Genomic DNA, 21883 nt, shown 5'->3' with positions numbered 1-21883 from the left:
TAATTAAATATAATTTTAGCGAGAAAGTCAATTTATTTGGAATCTCAACACGAAGATGCATTAGGTCGTTTAGCTCAGCTTGAAAATTCAAACCGTTATCAACGTCAATCAGTCATAGAAGATGCAGTAACACAAGCTCCAGTATTTACTCAACCTATGAGAGATATCACAATGATTGAAAGTCAGCCTGCTCATTTTGAAGCAAGATTAATACCAGTGGGCGACGACAAATTAAAAGTAGAATGGTTAAGAAATGGAATTCCTATTCAAGCATGTATGTATACCGTTCAATATATTAACAATCTTAAACTGTTAAATAAAAATAAAATTTTAATTTAACATTTTTAGCTAATCGTGTATCGACAATGCATGATTTTGGTTACGTTGCTCTTAATCTTAAATATGTCTATCCTGAGGATTCTGGTACTTATACATGCAGAGCTATAAATGATTTAGGACAAGCAGTAACCTCAGCCACACTTAATGTGCATTGTGAGCATTATTTTAAACTTATTATTAGTTAATTTTAAAAATATAAGAACTTTAAAATAATACTAAATACCTAATTTTGTGTTTCAGCTAAAGATTCTCTTCAATTGGAAAGTCAACACGAAGCAGCATTAGATAAATTAAGACAGCTCGAAGATTCTAATAGGTACAAGCGAGTAGAACAAAAAGAAGTGGAAGTTACTGAAGCACCTAAGTTTATTGTGCCATTAAATGGAACTGAAAGTTTAATTGAAGGTCAAAGTGCCCATTATGAATGCCGTATAGAGCCTTATCCTGATCATACACTGCAATTAGAATGGTTACACAATGGGAAACCATTACAAACAGGACATAGATTTAGAACAACTTATGATTTTGGTTTTGCGTCATTAGATGTTCTATCTGCTTTACCAGAAGATTCTGGAGAATATACTTGTAGGGCAATCAACAAACTCGGTAGGGCCGAGTCATCAGTGAAGCTAGGAGTTCAATCTAGAGCATCAATTATTAGTGATACTCAACACCAAGGAGCTTTGAACAAAATACAATATTTAGAAGACGACTCTAGATTTAAGAGAGCAGCTGCTGAAGATGTTTTAATGACAGAGAAACCTCAATTTGGGCGACCTCTTAAGAATATAGAACATCTTCCAGAGGGACGCAGTGTACATCTTGAAGCTACATTAATTCCAGTTAATGACCCAACTATGAAGGTTGAGTGGTATAGAAATGGAATACCAATACCTCAAGGCCACAGATTTAAGACAGTTTATGATTTTGGATTTGTTGCTTTGGATGTACTGTATGCTTATCCTGAAGATTCAGGTACATACATGTGCAAAGCCAAAAATGCTGCCGGAGAAGCGGTCACTACTTGCATAGTAACAGTCGACTGTAAGTTTTTTTTAATCAATAAATTATTTTTCAATTTTATTAAAGATTATTATTATTGTATTAAATAACAACTTTTATTTATTTAGCCAAATCTGGTCTTCAGTTGGACACTTTGGATGAAGATAGATTGAAAAAGATTAAACAACTTGAAGCCTACGAAAGACCTACGGCTCAAGAAGCTGTATTTGAACTTCAAAAACCAGTATTCCTTACACCTCTTAACAGGTAAATAAAATTATTTGTTCTTTTATATAACATATTATATTATATTTTAATTGTTTTATTTTATTTATGCATGTTTAGCCTTGAATTATTGAAAGAAGGAGAACATGCTCATTTAGAAACTCGAATTGAACCAATTAATGATGCTGATTTGAAAATAGAATGGTTTGTTAATGGAGTTGCAATTAAAACAGGTCATCGTTTTAAGACTACCCATGATTTTGGATATGTTGCATTGGATATTTTGTATGCATATGCTGAAGATTCTGGTACCTATATGTGTAAAGCCACTAATAAAAAAGGAGAAGCAGTAAATACTTGTCAGATAAATGTTGCATGTAAGTAAATTTATTTATGAACATTTTATGTCCTTTAAATTTTATATATACTTTTATAACATTTATTATAATTTTTTTAAATAGCTCGTAGAAGTATCTACTTAGAAACGCAGCATCCTGATGGTTTGGAAAAGATTCGTGAACTTGAAGCTCAAGGACGCCCAGCAAAACTGGAAATCAATGAGCCTCCACCAACGGCACCAACATTAACTGATCTATGGGTATATTTTTATTTACACTTCTCAATTTCAATAGTATTAAAAAACATAATAATATTTTAACAGGGCACTACTGAGGTAGCTGAAGGAAAAACAGCCCACTTTGAGTGTCAAGTAAAACCTGTACACGATTCTAAATTGAAAGTTGAATTCTTCCATAATGATAAGCCACTTGGATCTGCTTCTCGTTTCCATACTACATATGACTTTGGTTACATATCTTTGGATATTGGCCATGTTGTTCCTGAAGATGCCGGAAAGTATACGGTTAAAGCTACCAATGAATTGGGTCAAGCTACTTCGAATATTAATTTATTAGTTCAAGGTATTTAATAACTAAAAATAAGAATTATATAGACATATAGAAATATATACAGGAATAAAATGTACAATGTCTTGCATAATAGGAGGAGGGAGTATTATTTTGGACTCTCAAAGACCTGAAGGATTAGAAAAAATAAAAGAGTTAGAAATGGCTGTGCCTTTCAAACGTGCAGATTATTCAGAACCTATATCAAAACAAAGACCAATGTTCACACAACCTTTACAAAATATTGACAGCATAAATGAAGGACAAACAGCTCACTTTGAATGTCGTCTTATCCCAATTGGTGATTCGTCGATGACTGTCGAATGGTTTAGAAATGAAAAACCATTAGAAACAAGTATTAGTGACATTTTTTATCAATTTGAAACAATATTATATTGGTAAACATTTTGTTTAGGTTCAAGAATCACAAAAACATATGACTTTGGGTATATATCTTTAGATATTTCTCATGTAAGAGATGAAGATAATGGGGTATATAGTTGTAAAGCCACAAATGCTCTTGGAGAGGCGGTTTCAACAGCCTCTATGAGAGTTAGAAGTAAATAATATAAAAAAAGTTAATAATTGTAATTTTGATAATATTATGAAAAAAATTCTTTTGTTTAGCAAAATCCGATATTCAGTTAGAGAGTCAACATCCAGAAGGTCTTAAAAAAATTGTTGAACTAGAACGTGGTCAAGAGCCATTGAAGAGAGAAGAGGCAGAGAGATCATTTGAGAAACCAATTTTCACACAACTCCTTACAGGCCCTTCGGAGCTTATCGAAGGTCAACATGCTCATTTCGAATGTAGAGTTGTACCAGTAGGTGATCCAACATTACGTTTTGAATGGTATGTGAATGGAGTCGAATTGAAAATGGGTAAGTTGTACAACTTAAATAATTTGAATAGTTTAAATTTATTTATAAAAATTGCATGTAAGGTATCTTATTTAATATTTATTTTTTATTTTTTTTAAATAGGTTCAAGATTCCATGTTACAAATGATTTTGGCTTTGTTACTTTGGATATCAGCTCAACTGTGGCAGAAGATTCTGGAGTTTATACATGCAAAGCTATTAACAGAGCTGGAGAAGCGGTTTCTTCCACTTCAATGAAAATAAAACGTAATTAGTAACTCAAATACATATTATTTGTTACATATAGTTATTTAAAATTTTATGTTAGATCGCTCATCAATTATTCATGAACCATTACAACCTGATGCATGGGAAAAAATCCAACTTAAAGAAGCAGAAATGAATAAAGTTCCTGAAATGTTTATTGATACAAGACCACAACAAGCACCTGTTTTTACGTCACATTTGCAAAATCAAGACCATTTAGCTGAAGGTCAGCATGTTCATTTAGAGGCTCAAGTAGAACCTAGAGCAGATCCTAATCTTCGAATTGAATGGTTTAAAAATGGAGTCACATTAACAACTGGTATGTTAACATAATTTATGTTAAATTTATCTCTTATAAAAAAAATAAAACATGTAAATGCAATTTTATGTAAATACATTTTATTTTCTTAAATAATTGTTAGTTAAATAATCCCTTATACTTTATGAATCATTATTATTCATTTTAATATCCATTATTTTAGGTTCAAGAATACGCAGCACTTTTGATTTTGGTTTGGTCACATTAGCAATAAATAGTTTGAGACCAGATGATTCAGCTATCTATACATGCAAAGCATCAAATCTTTTGGGCGAAGCTGTTTCAACTTGTACATTAAAAATATCTGATAGCCATTGGTTATTGAGTAACACTTTACACCCTGAATCACTTTCAAAAATTGAAGATTTGGAAAAACCACATACTGGACAAGTTGAAGGACCAGAACCAGTTTTTGAAAGCCCTGTTTTCATTTCTCATCTTAATAACTGGGAATGTAAAGAAGGAAATGATGTTCATTTTGAATGTCAAGTAGAACCTTCCAAAGATCCAACTTTGAAAATTGGTATTTAAATATTTAAAAATATATTATTGAATTTTGAGTAAACATTGTATTTATATTTGGCAGATTGGTTTGTAAATGGTAAACCACTTCAAAGTGCAGCAAGATTTAAGTCTGCCTATGATTTTGGTTTTGTGACATTAGATATACACCATGCATACTCAGAAGATTCTGGGATATATACTTGCAGAGCTAGTAATAGCAAAGGCCAGGCTGTAACCACTGGAACATTAAAATGTACAGGTAATATCAATTATTTACGTTTTTATACACTAGTTCATATACACAATTAATTATTATTTTAATTATGAAGGTCTCCAAGGTATTCATTTAGATACACAACATCCACAAGGAAAGACTGGATTAGAAAAGGTACAAAAAGTAGAAGATAATCTTGCTTCTAAATATCAACGGCAAGCATCTTTGCCTGAGGCTACATTCCCAAAACCAATATTTGTTGTACCCCTTGAAGCTGAATTCATATTAGCTGAAAGTAAACCACTGCATTTGGAGGCACAAGTTGAACCCAAGAATGACCCCAATCTCAAAATTGAATGGTACTTTAATGGAAAAGTTCTTGATCTAGGTAAAATTCCATTAACAATTTTTTGATTATTTAAGTCATTACTTCAATTTTGGAAAAACTTTATTTTACTTTTAGGATCACGTTTTAAGACAAACAATGATTTTGGTTTTATAAGTTTGGATTTAACTGATGTGTACGAACGAGATCAAGGAGTGTATACATGCAAAGCATATAACCATTCTGGAGAAACATATACTTCAACAACTGTGTATTGTAGTAGCAACAAAGGATTAATTGAACACACTCAACACCCAAAAGGAGAAGAAGGATTAGAAAAAATTCAAAGCTTGGAAGAATCTTTACAAAGGCAAAAACAAGGAATTACTGACAAAGAGACTGGGCATGCACCTGTTTTTACTTCACAAGTAATATAAATAAAAATTATATAGTATATACTTACATATTTTCTTTATTGTCAATTTTTATTTTGTGATATAGTTCAAAGATCTTGGATTCTTAAGCGAAGGTGAAATTGCTCATTATGAAGCTTCATTAACACCTGTTGGTGATCAGAAAATGGTTGTTGAATGGTTCTACAATGGAAATGCCATCGAAGCTAGTAAGTTGACTGTTAGATTTGAGTCTTCAGTATTCATGTATTAATTAATTTTAAATTATCTAGGTCACCGTATTCGTACAATATATGCATTTGGAATGGTCGTTCTTGAAATTCTTGGTACTAAAATAGCAGATACAGGGACTTACACTTGTAGAGCAACAAATGATTATGGATCTGCAGAGATGAGTGTTACACTAGAATGTGTAGAAAGAATAACTGGTCAAAAACCAAAATTCACATCTCAAATTCAGACTCTTATTGGCTTAAAGGATGGGGATTCTGCACATTTTGAATGCACGTTAATACCTGTCAATGACCCTGATTTAAAAGTAGAATGGTTCCACAATGGCCAACCGCTATTACACAAAAATCGCGTAAAAATGATTTCCGATTTTGGATTTGTCGTCATGGATATAGCATATATACAAAACCACGATTCTGGAGAATATGTGTGTAAAGCAAGCAATAAGTAGGTTTAAAGTTTTAATTAATAAGAACAATTTATGAAATTCTGAATAAAAAATTTTATTTTTCATCAAGGTACGGGGAAGATATAACTAAAGCCACTATTCAGTACTCCGGAAAAGGTGGTGTGTATTTAGATTCATTGCAACCTACTTCTTTAGCTAGAATTCGAGAGTTAGAAAACGCAACAGGACAACCAGTTGGATTTGCATCATCTCCTGTGTTAGAAGCTCCTAAATTCACAACTCAATTGGTCGACATACCAAATTTAAAAGAAGGTCAAAGTGCTCACTTTGAAGCTCGAGTTACACCAGTGAACGATCCAAACCTTGTTGTATGTTCTAGAATTTTATTAAAACCCTAAAAATGAATTTTATGAATGCATTTTTTTCAGGTTGAGTGGTATTTCAATGGTGAAAAGCTACAACATGGTCATAGGTTTAGAACATTCCACGATTTTGGTATAGTAATATTGGATATACTGTATTGTTATGAAGAGAACTCCGGTGTATACGAGTGTAGAGCATCCAATAAAGCAGGAACTGATTCTACTAAGGCAAATCTTCGTTGTTCGTCCAAAACCAATTTGATCTTAGATTCTCAACTGCCTCGGGGAATGGAAGGAGGATTAGAAAAAATTCAAACTCTTGAAGATTTAACTCTCAGAGTTAAAGATGAAAGAGTATCTGTAGAAAATCGCCAAGCTCCAATGTTTACTGAACCATTATCCAATATTGATAGCTTACGAGAAGGTGAAAGTGCACATTTTGAAGGTCGCCTGATACCTATTGACGATCCTAACTTAAAGGTAAATCCACAAATTAACATTACAAAATCAGTTTCAATAATATTTTTAATTATTAGGTGGAATGGTTCTGGAATGGAAAACCATTAAAAGCTGGTTCTAGATTTAGGACTTTCTGTGAGTTTGGTTTTGTTATATTGGAAATATCTCCAGTATATCCTGAAGATTCTGGAGAATATTCATGTCGAGCTTCCAACCATTATGGTGAAGCTGTCACTACAGCCAGCATGAAAGTTCAAGGAAAGAGAAGTATCATTTTTGAATCACAGCTTCCAAAAGGAATGGACACTACTATTGACAGAATTGCAGAGCTTGAAGGTCTTGGAAAATCAAGAGCAACTATTGAAACTGAAGATGATCTGGGAAGAGCACCAGAATTTATTACAACACCAGGTGATCTTAGTTTGTCTGAAAATTCGTTGGCTCATTTTGAATGCAGGCTTGTGCCATCCAACGATGCAAGCATGACCGTTACTTGGTTCCATAATGGCAAAGTATTATCTGCCGGATCACGTATAAAAACTATCAATGATTTTGGATTTGTTATCCTTGAAGTAGCTGGTGTTTATATTAGAGATTCTGGTCTTTATACATGCAAGGTTAGTTTTTGTAAATTTAAAGTCCAGTTATATTTTATATATAATATATATAATACCATTGATTATGGATAATTGTATAGTATTGTGTAAGTACAATACAGGGTGACCTGCAAGGATTTACCCATTGCAATATCTCCCGAGATAATAAATATATCATAAACCTGTTTTTCTTATTAGACTCGTAGAAATAAGGACTATACATATTTTATTTTTGAAACAATTGAAGGTTTCCATTATATAGAGTTTATTTTTCTGAAAATATTGACCTTTCAACATTTTATTTTTATTGATTTCGTGATTTTTAATCATTTTTTTAGTTTATAGGTATACCGGCAAAAAAGCCGGTTTTTATTCTAGTGGCGAGTCCCTTTCTACGGCTAATGGGTGTATCCTCATGGAACACCCTATATAATTACATTCTTAATATTACCCATGATCCTGTCTTACTTTGTACATTTTTTTTTAATTAGTAAATAAATAAATAAGTTTATAAATAGTAATTTATGAAAAAATTGTATTACTCCCCTCAAACCATAGACAATTTTGTAATTATAGGGATTTTATATGACTTATTATATAATATTATGTTGTATATATGTTTATATGATTTTCCTCAATAAATATTCATAATATCTAATCCAATAATCAAAAATAAATTTATATTTAATAGTCAGAACATTTAAATATTTAAAAAATATTAAAACCTTCATTCATTTAGTACTAACAATTTCATTCCTTGACATACACAGATCCATTTGTATGGAGTCTGTTGTATATTTTGGTATAATGAATCTTACTTTTTAGTTGTATTATATTATAATATAAAATACACATTTATTTATAAATTAATAATAATAAAAATTATTGTTTACGATGTAAGTATAAAAGAGTTTTAATAAGTAATTCTTACTTTAGGCTACCAATAAACATGGAGAAGCAACAGTAACTTGTAAGTTACAAGTAAAAGGCAGGCAAGGTATAGTTTTAGAACCTCAATTGCCTAACACATTTAGATCTGGTACAAAAAGTATTCAAAAGCTCGAAGAGAATATGTATAAACGGGAAGAAATATTGGCTGAAGATGAAAAACCAAATCCTCCTAGGTTCACTGTAGAACTGAAGGTTATTTTCTTATAATTAATTTATTATTAAGAATCCAAAATAATAATAAATATTTTTTAGGATGCATTGGATGTTCAAGAAGCCAAATCTGTACATTTTGAATGTAGAGTGGAACCTGTTAATGACTCCACATTACGGATAGATTGGTTTTTCAATGGAAAACCTTTCGCTACTGGCTCACGTGTACATGTGATAAATGATTTTGGATTTATATCTTTGGATATGGACTATGTTTACTCTCGAGATTCTGGCGAATATATATGTCGTGCAACAAATAAATGGGGAACTGCCTTTACTAAAGCAAAATTAACGTGCATTGCCAAACAAAATGTCATATTGGAATCACAATTACCAGAAGGAATGAGTGGAGAAAAGTTAAAAGCTTTAGAGCAAGGTCCAGTACAAGAAAAAAAAATCCATGATGAGATAGAAGCAATGCCACCAAAATTCTTATCTCAGGTAAAAAACTTGTAATAAATATTTAGTAAAAAAAAAAAAACACTGTTGTTTTTTATAACTTATTATGTTTAATTTTTTCATTTGAATATTATTGATAATGTTTTGATTGAAAAAGTTAATAGTCGTATTATGTTTTAATACACAGATTGAGTCAACAACAGTTGAAGAAGCAAGTTCGGTGCATTTTGAAACCAGGGTTGAGCCTAAAAATGATCCAAAATTAAGAGTAGAATGGTACAGAAATGGGAAACCATTACCTTCTGGGCATAGATACAAATCTATATTTGATTTGGGTTTTGTATCTTTGGATATACTTTCTATGTATTCTGAAGACTCAGGAGAGTACATTTGTAGAGCTGTAAATGATCACGGTGAAGCCATTACTAAAGCTATGGTTACTTGCAAACGTACGTTTACATTAATTTCTGATCTTTAAACATACTGACCTAATATTTTTTTAATTTACAGAGCTCCCAACGATATTACTTCAAAATCAAGTACCAAAAGGTATGAAAAAGTCAGAAGCTTTGACTCAAATGGAAGCAGCTATTAAAAAATACACATCTGAGATTCATTTAACCATAGATGATTTGTATGAAGTTGAGAAAAAACAACCACCAAGGTAAGTTAATTTTTTTATTATTTTCTTATTTTATGAATGTTTTTTAAGAAGAAGAATCAATGGATATGCTGTGTAAATTTGATGTTCAGCTTCAGAAACACAATTTTTTTAATATCACCATATTTTAAATACAATCTTACTATTATTTACTGTTATTTATGTTCATTTACTGAATTATCTCACCAACATGATGCCACGAGAAAGAAAGATAAAAATAATGTTTTTTAATTTTAATTTTAGATTTGTCACCCAAATTAAAGATCAGTTGTCATTAGTTGAAATGGAATCAACCAAATTTGAATGTCAATTAGCTCCAGTTGGTGATCCTAATATGAAGGTTGAGTGGTTCTTAAATGGAAAACCACTAAGACACAGTATGTTTAATTAATTAATATACAGGAAAATTTCAATTTAATAACTATCTTATTATTATTTTACAGAGAATAGATTTAATCCGATTTATGATTTCGGCTATGTTGCAATGAATTTTGGTTGGATTTATCCTGAAGACAGTGGAGAATATGTTTGTAGGGCTACTAATTTATATGGTCAAGATGAAACAAGAGCTACCATAAAAACATCTGGTAAGCCAGGTATCATTTATGATTCACAGCTCCCTAAGGGAATGAAGAGTATTGAAAAAATAAGAGAAATGGAAGCGTCATGGCAAGTGTAAGTATAATATAATAATATAATAAAATTAGATATTTCTGATTGATTTATAACATTTTTAGAACACCTGAAATGAAAGAAGAAGAAGAAAAACGCAGAGAACCGCCACAATTTGTAAGCAAGCCAGAACCTGTCACTATATGTGAAGGCGATTGGGCTAGATTCTGTTGTAGAGTCACTGGTTTCCCAAGACCAAGAGTTATGTGGCTAGTCAATGGAAACACTGTGGTCAATGTAAGTATTGAATAAATATTTGGGTTTATCAAATTTGTTAGTTTATGATTTAATATAAATAAATGGTTTATTGTAGGGAATGAGATACAAATTAAATTATGACGGAATGTGGCATCTTGACATACCAAAGACAAGGCAATATGACCACGGTAAAGTTGAAGTTATTGCAAGGAATGCGTGTGGAGAAACTCGTGTCGAAACAATGCTGACTGTGAATTCAAGACATGACGATTATAGAGGAGTTTTGAAGAACTCACCTAGACGTAAGTATAAATATGTGTTAACGCATAAAAACATCAATGGAAGACGCTTAAAATTACTTTTTCATGATTGTGAACGTTATATAATTTATAAAGTACCTATGTCAAAATAGGCTATGCACTGTGCAAGTCTTGGGAGGTAAATAATGCTATAATAATCAATAATATTCAAGTATGTAGATTTAATATTAAAACAAAATATTTCTACACTTATGCACAACACAAAACTCAAAAATACACATACTTTTCCAATTCTTTTCCTTTATATCCAACTATATAAGGCTTTTCTAACATGGTAAATTGGCTTGTCAAGAGGAATTCTTCGTAGCTTCTACTAACTATCTACAGCATTTCAATTTTTGGAGTATTGAATCAGGTATTGTGTTGTTTTTTTTTAAACTTAATGTTTTATAATAATATTCTACATGTAAATATTGTGTAATAAAAATAAACTTTACAACTACCAATGCTTTTTAATATTTTATTGCTCTTTCTAATAATTTTAAGAAGTTTTAAACTTTTATCCTTTTGTATGTTTTGAATACCCATTGTTAAATTTTTCACATAGTATTTTGAAATTTTATTTTAATGTACGTGTATTGCATGAATTGAGGTACCTTTTATCCAATTGTTATCATTTGACAAATGTATGAAGACAAATTGTAATTGAAATGTATGTTTAGCTTGGTACGACAGTGATTTGGTGCAGTATCAAAGGGATCTTAAAGAGAATGAACTAGAAAAAGTGTTTACTGATAGAGCATCAAATGTTCAAAATGTTGATTATAGTAACATGATTATATCAACGGTCGGAGATCAAATGAAACAAAAACAATTAAATGAGGCAAAACCCGAATGGACTGAAGCTGTAAAACAAAAGAAGAATGAAGATTATTATAGTAAATTGAGTAAAGTGAGTAAATGTTGTACAAATTAAAAAATATTAATATTTTTTTATTTAAACATTATCACTTTTTTGTACTTATACCTACTTACTTTATGATAATAGCATTGACTAAAAAAAACTGAAATCCAATGTTTTATTTTTTGGTACATTAATATTAATTATTAAGATCTTTATCAGATCATACCTATAGACCACGTTTTCAAAATACTGGTGAATTATTAGAAATTTTATGATCAATAATTGATAAAACAAGTAAAAATTATAATTGATCACTAAACACAAAATAACATTCACAACATTTGGATTTTTAACAACTTGATTTTTACTATGTTATTGATTATAGACTCTTTTATTACATTGTTATAAAAGTGGTGGTTATACTAATTATTTTTTAAAGAATTAATCATTCTTTCAAAAACAAACAAAACTAATTTAAACATAATATTTTGGAAATTACACATTTTTCATAATTTATTGATTTGGTGTATAGTTGGAAGGAGATCAGGTGGTAAAAGAGGCTAGAATCAGAGAAGCTAATCATCAAGTAACATTAGCAGGCGAGAAATTGAAAACTACATCTAAAAATATGTCTAAAAATTACGAAGAATCTTTGTAAGTGCACAATAAAATAAAGTTTTTATTTACTGAAATTAATTAATAAACATATTTTTAATTAATTCTAAAATACCATATTTAGTATACAATTTTATATAATGAACTATAAAACGTAATTTATTTTATTTAGAGATAAAGATAAAAAAGAAGAATTAATGCCTTGGCAAAAAACAAAGTTACTTAAAGCACGGGGTGGGGATCAAAGTCAACAAATACCTGATCCTTCCGAATCTTCGGTGCACGGAAAAGAAATTCACGTAGCAAAACAACAACAAACACAAAAAGAAGTGAGTAGAAATTAAAGAATTAAGATTAACTTTCGAATATTTATTTATATTTATCACGCAGATACAAGGTGATAAAGAAATACGCAGAAAAATTACTGCTACAGAGACAACTGAAGTAGAACACACACAAAAAAACCAAGAAAGGGTAGTCCAAGGAAAAGTTGTAAGAAAATAACCATTAATGATAATATGAATATTTTATATACGTTATTATTTTTTTTTCAAGGAACCGTCCAAACCACCAATATTTACAACTAAAATTCAACCCTGTCGTGCATTCGAACAGGATCAAGCGCGGTTTGAAGTCGAATTCGATGGCGAACCAATACCCACGATTAAATGGTACAGAGAAGACTTTTTAATACAAAATTCACCTGACTTTCAAATACACACGTTTAGTACAAAGTCCATACTAGTTATTAGACAAGTAATAATTTATATTATTCAATACACAAACGGGACAAATTGATCTGAATATTATATAATATTATTTTGGTTTTAAGGTTTTTATGGAAGATTCTGGTGTGTTTGCCGTCATCGCGGAGAATAGAGGCGGCAAAGCAAAATGCAGTGCCAATCTACTTGTCGAAGAACGTAAACAAGTCGGTAGGAAAGGACCCGGTCCACCGAGTTTCCTTACTACAATGCAAGCAGCGGTCGTGAAAGCCGGCCAACTAGTCAGGTTTGACGTTAAAATCAGCGCTAATAAGCCACTGGATGTATATTGGTTAAAGGTATGTAATTAAAATACGGTAGTTCTCACAAAATGTATGTTTTTAAAAACGATTTCAAAATTATTCTAATATAGAACGGAAAGAAAATCACCCAGGACATTCGTTACAAAACAGTGGACGAAGACAACCAATACACGCTCTTGATTATCGAGTCAGTTACCGAAGACAGCGGAACCTATGAGTGTGTGGCCATCAACAATTCTGGCGAAGCAAGGTGTGAAGCTCCGTTGGTAGTCCAACCCTTGGAACAGAAGGATAAGCCCAAATCAAAACCCAGTGGTAAAGAACAGGCACCAACAATCACTCAGCCGTTATCCGGACAAGTGATTCATGAGGGACAACCCGTGACGTTCAGCTGTAAGATATCTGGACAACCTCGTAAGTCACACAAAAAAAATTAAAAGGTGATAACTTTGTATTCATATTGTTTTTTTTTTTAATTATCACAGCAATATCAGTAAAATGGCAAAAAGGCGATAAAGTGATTAAACCTTCAAAATATTTCCGAATGACGCAAGACGGGGAAACGGTATCACTTCATATATCCGAAGTGTTCCCAGAGGACGAAGGCACGTATAAGTGTCTAGTGTCGAATGCTGGTGGCCAGGCTGTACTGTCAGCTAATTTGAAAGTCATTGGTTAGTCGTGAAATTTTTTTCCATGTGAACAATATTTAATGTATCATATAATAATGTTTCAGTGCCCGAAAATCAAGACGTAGCTCCAACTTTGAGCCCAATGAGAGACGTTATCGTCCCAGAAGGTAATTCGGCTCAGTTCCGCACTCAAGTGTCGGGTCAACCGTCACCGTCTGTACAATGGTTCAGAGAAGGAACACTTATTCCCGAAACGCCAGATTTTAAGGTGAGTTGTAATTTGTATATCTATAATTCGAATGACATATCTAATATATGAGTATAAGATATAAAATTAAAATATAAATATGGGTTCGTAATTTTTCCGAAGTACTACTTACATCTGACCTAACTACAATTATTCCAAGCCTATGAATATAGTTTTAGATTTTGAGTGGTCTAACTTATTGTAATTATTATTTTACAATGGTAATAGGTATATACTTTTTTAGTCGTAGCACTTTTTATGGTAGAAAAATGTTTCGAACTTTATTTTGAGGGTTGTCTATGGTAGAAAATCTGAATCTGGATCGGGTTGGTTCTTTTTTTAATCCCCCCAAACAAAATTACAAAACTCTCAATACTTCTAGAAAGATGGGGGGTTGGAAAGAACTGAATTTTTTACTCAAATTCAATTTTTGATTAAATCGATTTTAATTTTTTGTCGCTAATCAAAAATTAATAATAGTACACTTTAACGAATATATATATATGTATATATTAGTATTTTTTAGACTATAATAATTAAATCTTATTTTGGTTCTTTTTATGTGCTATGTACCTGTAGATATTCTAATATCATGTTTGCTTTTATTGTTTTTTTTTCATTCCTGATTTCCAAAGTTATTTTTTTAAGTGATTATTACTATCTTTGCTCAATTTCTAATCTATAAGTATTATGTATTATGTCATATGAAAACATTTGATTTTTCCATGTACAGGGTGTACCAAGCATGCTAGCCTCCATTTTCTCTTTTAATAATGAAATTATTAAAATTGTGGTTTTTGGAATTTTTAAAGATACTAAAAGACCACTTTTTACCTGAAGTGTGTCTCGTAGTGACACAAACCTCTACTTTTCAAATAAGACCCTCCCCCCTTTTCAACAGTAAATTATTTTTTGCCGGAAATTTTTCTGAAAATATTGATATAACAAAATTGGAACAGTAACTTTTGAGTGATTCAACTTAGTGTACAGGGAAATAGGTCAACAATTATAGGTTTAGAAGATATGGGTCTTTCTTGATTTAAACATTTTGGTGATTTAGGGGATACCTACCGTAATTATCTGTATTTATTGAACACATGCACAGGATTTTAGACGTGTTTTTTGTTAATAGCTTGGTAAAGTGAAGCGATAATGTACTCTGAAAATAGTTTTGAATTTGTCGTCAGGTCTACTTGAGATCGACTTTCCCAAATTTTTGACTTTTTGATTTTAACTTCTCCAAAAATTGAAGTATGACAATTTTTTAATACACTGTTTTTGAGCATTTTTTTTTTTTTTGGGGGGGGGGGGATAATATCAAAAAAGTGGAAAAGTCGATCTCAAGTAATCTTGACGCCAAATTGAAATCTGTTTTTAGAATTTTTATTGTTTCATCAAATAAATTGGTACATTTTGCAAAAAACCCGTCTAAAATCCTGTTACGCGTGTGTTAGACAAATACAGAAAATGACGGTATTGAATACCCTTAATATTAATCTATCAACATTAATAATTTGTAAAAATGATCCTAGTATAATAAATATTAGATCCAATATTACATCAGTTTTGATAACCTTCGAATAAACATTTTAGTAACTGAGAAACTACTTGTTAGAATTTTGAAATATGTAGATACATCAACATTTTCAATAAAAAGTAATCCACTAAATAATTTACTGTAAAAAAAGAGGAAGGGGGTTCACATTTGAAAAACAGAAGTTTGTATCACCACAGAATACAAAATAGTTCTAGAATTTGAAAAAAATGGTCTTCAACATTTTTAAAAAATCCAAAAATCCGGACTTGAATGATTGAATGAGGTAAAAATGGTAAAAATGAGTGCCGCATGCTTGGTGAATCATCTTGTATATCTTAATAATTGTTTATAAAAGTTAAATAAATTAGTTTTGCACCCAAATTAACTTATCTCAACTCAAAAACACAATTTATTGTAAAACTTATGTTTACTTCGTTCCACTCAGAATCTGAAGTATAAAAGAGTATAAAGAGAAAAAATAATTACTCTAGTTAGTTTTATACAAAAGTGTTTTCCGTAATTAAAAAACGTATTTATTGTAAAACCAAACATACCTCCGTCATAATCTAAAATAGTTTAAAAATAAATGTATACATTAAGCACCTACATACCTATAGGTACAATGTAATAATTAATAATTAGCAACTTAATAAAACGTATATTTAGAACAGCACTAGTCGTCTGATCTGACATGTTTATAATGTATGAAATTATCATCTATAATTGTTAAACAAATTTTAATTTTAATAAATGGTTATTCATTATTATATGACGATTATCAGGTTAGGTATTTAGTTTCTTAATTTAGTAAATATTATATTTCGTGTTTGAATTTATGAACATTTTCTATGCACGATTACAGATGATGTACGAAGGTAACATGGCCGTTCTATTGATAACATCTACATACGAAGAAGATTCTGGTGTATTCACTTGCCGTGCCACAAATAGCGCTGGACAAGTAGAGACCTCGGCCAAACTTACGGTGAAAAGTAAGAAATAATCACGATTACGTATAATCATATAATCAAATATATATTTGTACAGTATATATATATTTATAATACATGATGTATCATAACATATATATACTGTGTCGGTTAATAGAATTAAAATATTATCGTTAAGTCACATATGGAAATGCTACCTGTGCTTTCAAATATTAATTTAAGAACCACGAATTTTCCTGAGGGAAAAATATGCTTAGGTTTTATTTGTTTCTTCTCTCTCCCTCTCTCTTTTTTAGTCAATCCTTCAAGGTTGAGTGCTATTTATCATTTTAATAATGCCGATACTGAAAATGATAATCTATAAAGCTTAGTGTTTAGGCTTTGTTTTAACCCATGAATACTTATCAAGTGCCATACAATTATACGAATTATTTCTTATTATTTATTTATTAGAATTAATTTTAAGTGTGCTACAAGAATTTTGTCTTATTTATTAAAATGGCTTTCGCGGCTATAATTATTGTTATCAAAATGTATTTTTCATTTTTAACTTGATTTTTATTTTGTTTTTATATAATCATATTATATTTATTAAATTATTTAAGCTGGTGCGATTATATAATAAATTGTATTAACAAATATTACATTATTATGTTTAATAAACGTTTATTGAATGCAAGTACTTATGTATCCTGTAATTTAGCCAATAAGTAGTATTAATAGAACATAAGCCATCGGTTGCAAAACTTAAATAAGAAACTAAATGGACAATATTTCCTTTTTGCTGATTTGCGAAACGTTCGAGGTACCTAATTACGATTTGACGTCGGATTTTTATTTCTTAGTAATTAATGTATGATCCTAGTAACAGATTTGCAACCGAAAAGTACGTCCGTAAACACGACGATGTCGAGTTAGAATTTAAAATTATGTCACAAAACAGAATATGTCAGTACTGTAGGATTTATCTGTGGATATGCCTCATGTCAAAAAATATTGCAGTAAGACTCATGTTTTAACCATTAAATTGACAGAAAAAATACAAATCAAAAGGCACCATTGAAATAGTTCAAACAAAATCAGTGTGTTGTAATGAACGATACCGCCGATCCAGCGTGAGCGGTTCAAGTTTTTTTGTTTTAATTTCTTTTGTAGAATAAAATTATTCTGCCCTACACCAACGATTTCGCTTCACTGTGTTAACGATGCAAAAATGTTAATGACTAAAGAGCCAAAAAAAAAACTTGAACTTGGGTTAAAATGCCGGGAAACGTTGAACCGCAGACTGAATAACTAATCGTAGTAAGCACCACCACCCCGGCAATAATAATATTAGTAATAATCGAGAAGATTGAATACCAATATGGCAACAAATGAATCTGTTGTTCCTCTCGCGCCGCGGCCCTTCGGAAGTTGTTCAACCGATTGCCACCTTGGCCGTGTCTAGGAAGATTTCCTTTTTTGCCACTGTTCGTATTATTTTGCACTCGACGATTCTGCGAATCGGTGTGTATATTTAAATATGAAAGCAATGCCATTTAATTATCGGGGCCATAATTTAACTGCAGTTGTTGTATGCAATGTTTGTGTTCACGGTAATCCGCCAAGGGGGAAATGTGTAAGGACCAGAAACGTCTGTGTGGGAGTATAGCTAACAGGAACGGTGAGCGACAGAGAGAGAGAGAGAGAAAGAGAGGGAGAGAGAGAGAGAGAGAGAGTGAGGGAGGGAGGGGGAGATATGGATAGATAACGAGACAGAGAGAGATAGACACACCGACAGATCTTGACAGGGACGTTGGGAGAAAGATAGAGGGAGATAGAAGTAATACAGTATTATTGTTAAGGCAATCTATTTTTGAACTAACTGACTGGTGGTGCTTGGTACTGCCTTGTGACGTGCGCACAACCCTCGGCGAGTCACTATTTATGGAAATTCTTCGGTGTGTGTGTTTAAACATTACACACACATGCGCGTGGACAGAATAAACTCATACACGGCGGTGGCACTTTTTTACCAAGGGAAAATTTTTTAACTCACGTTTTTGTACCTAATCACACGGCCGTTTATAATTAAAACTCACAACATTGTGTTGATTATACACTTGGCACGCGTCAGTCTTTTGGCGATTCTAATTGATTGTCGTAACGACGGCCGTGTGACATCTGTGCACAGCGATGAATCGCAGGATAAGCGTCAAGAGAGAAAAAAAAAATGATTTATGACCCTGAAAAGAGAGTGAAAAAAAATCCGGCAACGAATCCTCAAGGCCCCGCCTGTATACATACATCTGCAGATGCTGGAGACGCTCCGAATCGAACTGCCACCGCCTCCGTCATCATTGCTGCCGCCACTGCTACTGCCACCGCTGCTTAAAGACTGTTTAGAAAAATATCATGAGATGGAATAAACTTTTGCAATCAATAAGACAACAAGCGATCATTATCATCGGAAAAATCATAAAATACAAACGATGTGTGGCTTTATTTTTGGAAAAAAGATTAAAATATTAATTAGAAAAAAAAACAATATAGTTATTTTATGTGTATACAACTATATGATTTGTATAAATATAGAATTAGAATACAATATTATATTATTATTGTACAATAGTAAATCGCCGAAACGTTCTTGGCTGCCAAACGATGATGTAGTCGTCCGCGAACTGGTCGAACACAGCGGATCCGCTGCGAGTCTGTAACAAACAAAACCAACGATGGACTATAGTGAAAAACTAGTTTTGCAACACGGCCTCGGCCGTTTTGTAACATGATAATAATATTTGTATTGCTTCAACGCGCGACGTCGCAGTTAGGGCTTACGGCGTCCGCGATCACCTTTCGCCCGAGATAAATGTTATTTATCATCGTCCAAGTTACGATAATTGCGGTCTTATATGGTCATATTGTCATACCTATACGCCACGGCGACGTGTGTCGTCCCGTCATGGTATTATTTTTAGCCAGGCGGGTCGTGTCGTTACCTGGCGTGATACCTAGGTACGTGTAATCGGGTCATGCAGACCTACAGACGCGTTCCGGAAAAATCGGGATTCCCAGCTCCACCGCCACCGCCGAAGATTACGCGGTTTGCCAAAAAGCCGCAAACATTGAAATTCGTTTAAAAATAGCCATTTTTCACAGTCGTCTAACGCATTACACATGAAACCGGCAAAAAAATTATACGAGCGTCCGTGACTTACACGACTGTCGCAAGTTTTCACACAAAGCTCGTTGATTACCTGACCGTAAAATTTATTTGATTTAATTGGTACGTTTCGCCGTGCGTGACTAATGCGAATCTAATGCGAATCTTTGCGTAGTCACGGTTGCATTACCTAGCTACCTCGAAACGTTTCTGTTTTTGATTTATTAATAAACATGATGTTCGTTTTTTTTTATTGAACATATATTATAATATTGTTGTTTTTTTATCGTGGTTATTACCTACTTATAATGTACATCTAGAACAGATTATTTAAGACCTGAAGTTGAGAAGTTTAGTTTTAAGTTTATGTGTTAGACATTTATATTGTATGAGTCAGTATGAAAACTACGTCTACATCTATGTATATTGTAATTGTATGGCCTCGATAATCCCGATTATACTCACAGAACACAACATTGTGTATAGATATAAATATATATGAGTATACATATTATAAATAATACGAGGAGCCAAGTACAGAACCGCGCGTTAGATCATTGTTGTTTATTTATGCTTTTTACAAATAAAAGGAATCACATTTTTGTTTAACTATTTTATTTATACAATTCAAAGTTACATAGAATGCTCCAATTGTAGTGTGTTTAAAAAATATGATCTAATCGTATCTCATTGCAGTGAGGGTTTGCGTTTTCTGTATACCTAATTGTTATTAGAATATTTTGAAATCTTACTTTTTATTACCTATTAACAATCATTGATTACAGAAAAATAAGCTTTTTGAATTGAGTATTTTTGAAATGTATTTCAATTGAAATTATTATTTTTTTTGTAAGTCTAGGTACATCATTGTTTATTTATTATAATATTTTTCTAACTGTATTTAAATTCTACAAGTATTTGTCTGTTTTTTCTGTATATTGTACTGCATCATTTAATTATGATACTAATTTTTAGTCATGTTATCTATGCCCATCTGCATATTTTTTAATAATGAAAGTTAAATGATAAAATTCATATAACATACAGAATACAGATGTACAAGTGCAAACAAGTTGTTAATTACACTAGGTTAAATTAGTTAGTTTTTTTAATTTATATAAAAAAAATACGATAAATTCTAAAATGTTTTGCCATAGTTTGGTAATTATAATAAAAAATAAAATTGTATTATTGAATTTGAAATTAAATTTTAAACAAATTATGTTATATTATTATTTAAAATATAATACTCACATTTTCAGTAGTAGACACAGTAGTAGTAGTAGTAGATAGGAGTAGTATTATAGAAATCTTGTTTTCTTGCCGTACTTGTATGAATGTTTTTGACAGAAGCCTCAGACCGTACTGTTCTACAGTAGCACGTTGGCATCTGTAGCATCTCCCCTTCTCGGTTAGCAATAATAACTCTTTCATCACACTTGGGGGGCCACTACACATGCGGTACATCGATGAAACCTTCAACATGCCGCCGGTAGATTTGAACTCCTACCAAGAAGAAACAAAACAGAAAAAATCTATTATAATAATAATAATAATAATTTGAATGCCAAACATTAATCATATGACAATTATGTCGATGAACAGTCATTGTTCCACATGCCAAATGCATTTGGCTGCCTTTGAGTTTTAAATTAATTTATTAGTTATTATATTAAGCATTACTTTACGCATTACATATTACATAATGTAATATTTTAGAATAAAATACACAAAACGTTTCCATATGTGACAATAAAGCAGAAACGACTATATTTTACTTCTATTTATGGTAATATTTATAACTACGAGTATATGGTTATTGGAATATGGTCTGATATATAATATATTATATTAAAAGTTATACAATATAGACTTGAATCGAAAATAATGTTCAAAATCTATAATCTTTTAGTTGTAATGATAGTTTTGTTATAATACTATTATTTTAATGCATTATTTAAATATTTCAATCAATAAAATAGATTTAGAATATCAATAAATATTTAAAACATCTGGCACAGCTACTAACGATTAGGGATGTCAA

At 31.5% G+C, this 21883-nt stretch overlaps 1 protein-coding gene and 1 long non-coding RNA gene across 2 annotated transcripts in view; one reads left to right on the top strand and one right to left on the bottom strand.

The window, feature by feature from the left end:
• Positions 1-17046, top strand: part of LOC111037508 (titin) — a 34844-nt gene extending 17798 nt beyond the window's left edge. Inside the window, exons 24-62 of the mRNA XM_022320128.1 lie at positions 20-274; positions 349-492; positions 580-1383; positions 1470-1608; positions 1687-1943; positions 2028-2164; positions 2228-2486; positions 2569-2826; positions 2887-3030; positions 3099-3353; positions 3456-3599; positions 3661-3918; positions 4082-4441; positions 4505-4681; positions 4752-5024; positions 5100-5389; positions 5463-5583; positions 5647-6052; positions 6124-6382; positions 6443-6856; positions 6913-7452; positions 8368-8574; positions 8635-9033; positions 9179-9440; positions 9502-9655; positions 9896-10029; positions 10096-10327; positions 10390-10561; positions 10638-10824; positions 11505-11734; positions 12219-12340; positions 12474-12630; positions 12692-12793; positions 12857-13057; positions 13134-13364; positions 13439-13742; positions 13814-14002; positions 14065-14228; positions 16607-17046. Coding sequence (XP_022175820.1) covers positions 20-274; positions 349-492; positions 580-1383; positions 1470-1608; positions 1687-1943; positions 2028-2164; positions 2228-2486; positions 2569-2826; positions 2887-3030; positions 3099-3353; positions 3456-3599; positions 3661-3918; positions 4082-4441; positions 4505-4681; positions 4752-5024; positions 5100-5389; positions 5463-5583; positions 5647-6052; positions 6124-6382; positions 6443-6856; positions 6913-7452; positions 8368-8574; positions 8635-9033; positions 9179-9440; positions 9502-9655; positions 9896-10029; positions 10096-10327; positions 10390-10561; positions 10638-10824; positions 11505-11734; positions 12219-12340; positions 12474-12630; positions 12692-12793; positions 12857-13057; positions 13134-13364; positions 13439-13742; positions 13814-14002; positions 14065-14228; positions 16607-16747 — 9482 coding nt within the window. The 3' untranslated portion in view covers positions 16748-17046. The remainder of the gene's footprint in view (positions 1-19; positions 275-348; positions 493-579; positions 1384-1469; positions 1609-1686; positions 1944-2027; positions 2165-2227; positions 2487-2568; positions 2827-2886; positions 3031-3098; positions 3354-3455; positions 3600-3660; positions 3919-4081; positions 4442-4504; positions 4682-4751; positions 5025-5099; positions 5390-5462; positions 5584-5646; positions 6053-6123; positions 6383-6442; positions 6857-6912; positions 7453-8367; positions 8575-8634; positions 9034-9178; positions 9441-9501; positions 9656-9895; positions 10030-10095; positions 10328-10389; positions 10562-10637; positions 10825-11504; positions 11735-12218; positions 12341-12473; positions 12631-12691; positions 12794-12856; positions 13058-13133; positions 13365-13438; positions 13743-13813; positions 14003-14064; positions 14229-16606) is intronic.
• LOC111037514 lies at positions 16969-21367 on the bottom strand. The gene is made up of 2 exons (XR_002604890.1): positions 21094-21367; positions 16969-19387 (listed from the first exon to the last, which is right to left on the bottom strand). It is a non-coding gene; the product is annotated as an uncharacterized LOC111037514 (long non-coding RNA).
• Between the last annotated feature and the right edge of the window lie 516 nt (positions 21368-21883).

This window comes from Myzus persicae, unplaced genomic scaffold (genome assembly GCF_001856785.1).
Source record: "Myzus persicae strain clone G006 unplaced genomic scaffold, MPER_G0061.0, whole genome shotgun sequence".
Taxonomy (NCBI): Eukaryota; Metazoa; Arthropoda; class Insecta; order Hemiptera; family Aphididae; genus Myzus; species Myzus persicae.
The sequence above is the reverse complement of the archived record's forward strand: the minus strand, read 5'-3'. Positions and strand labels throughout refer to the sequence as shown.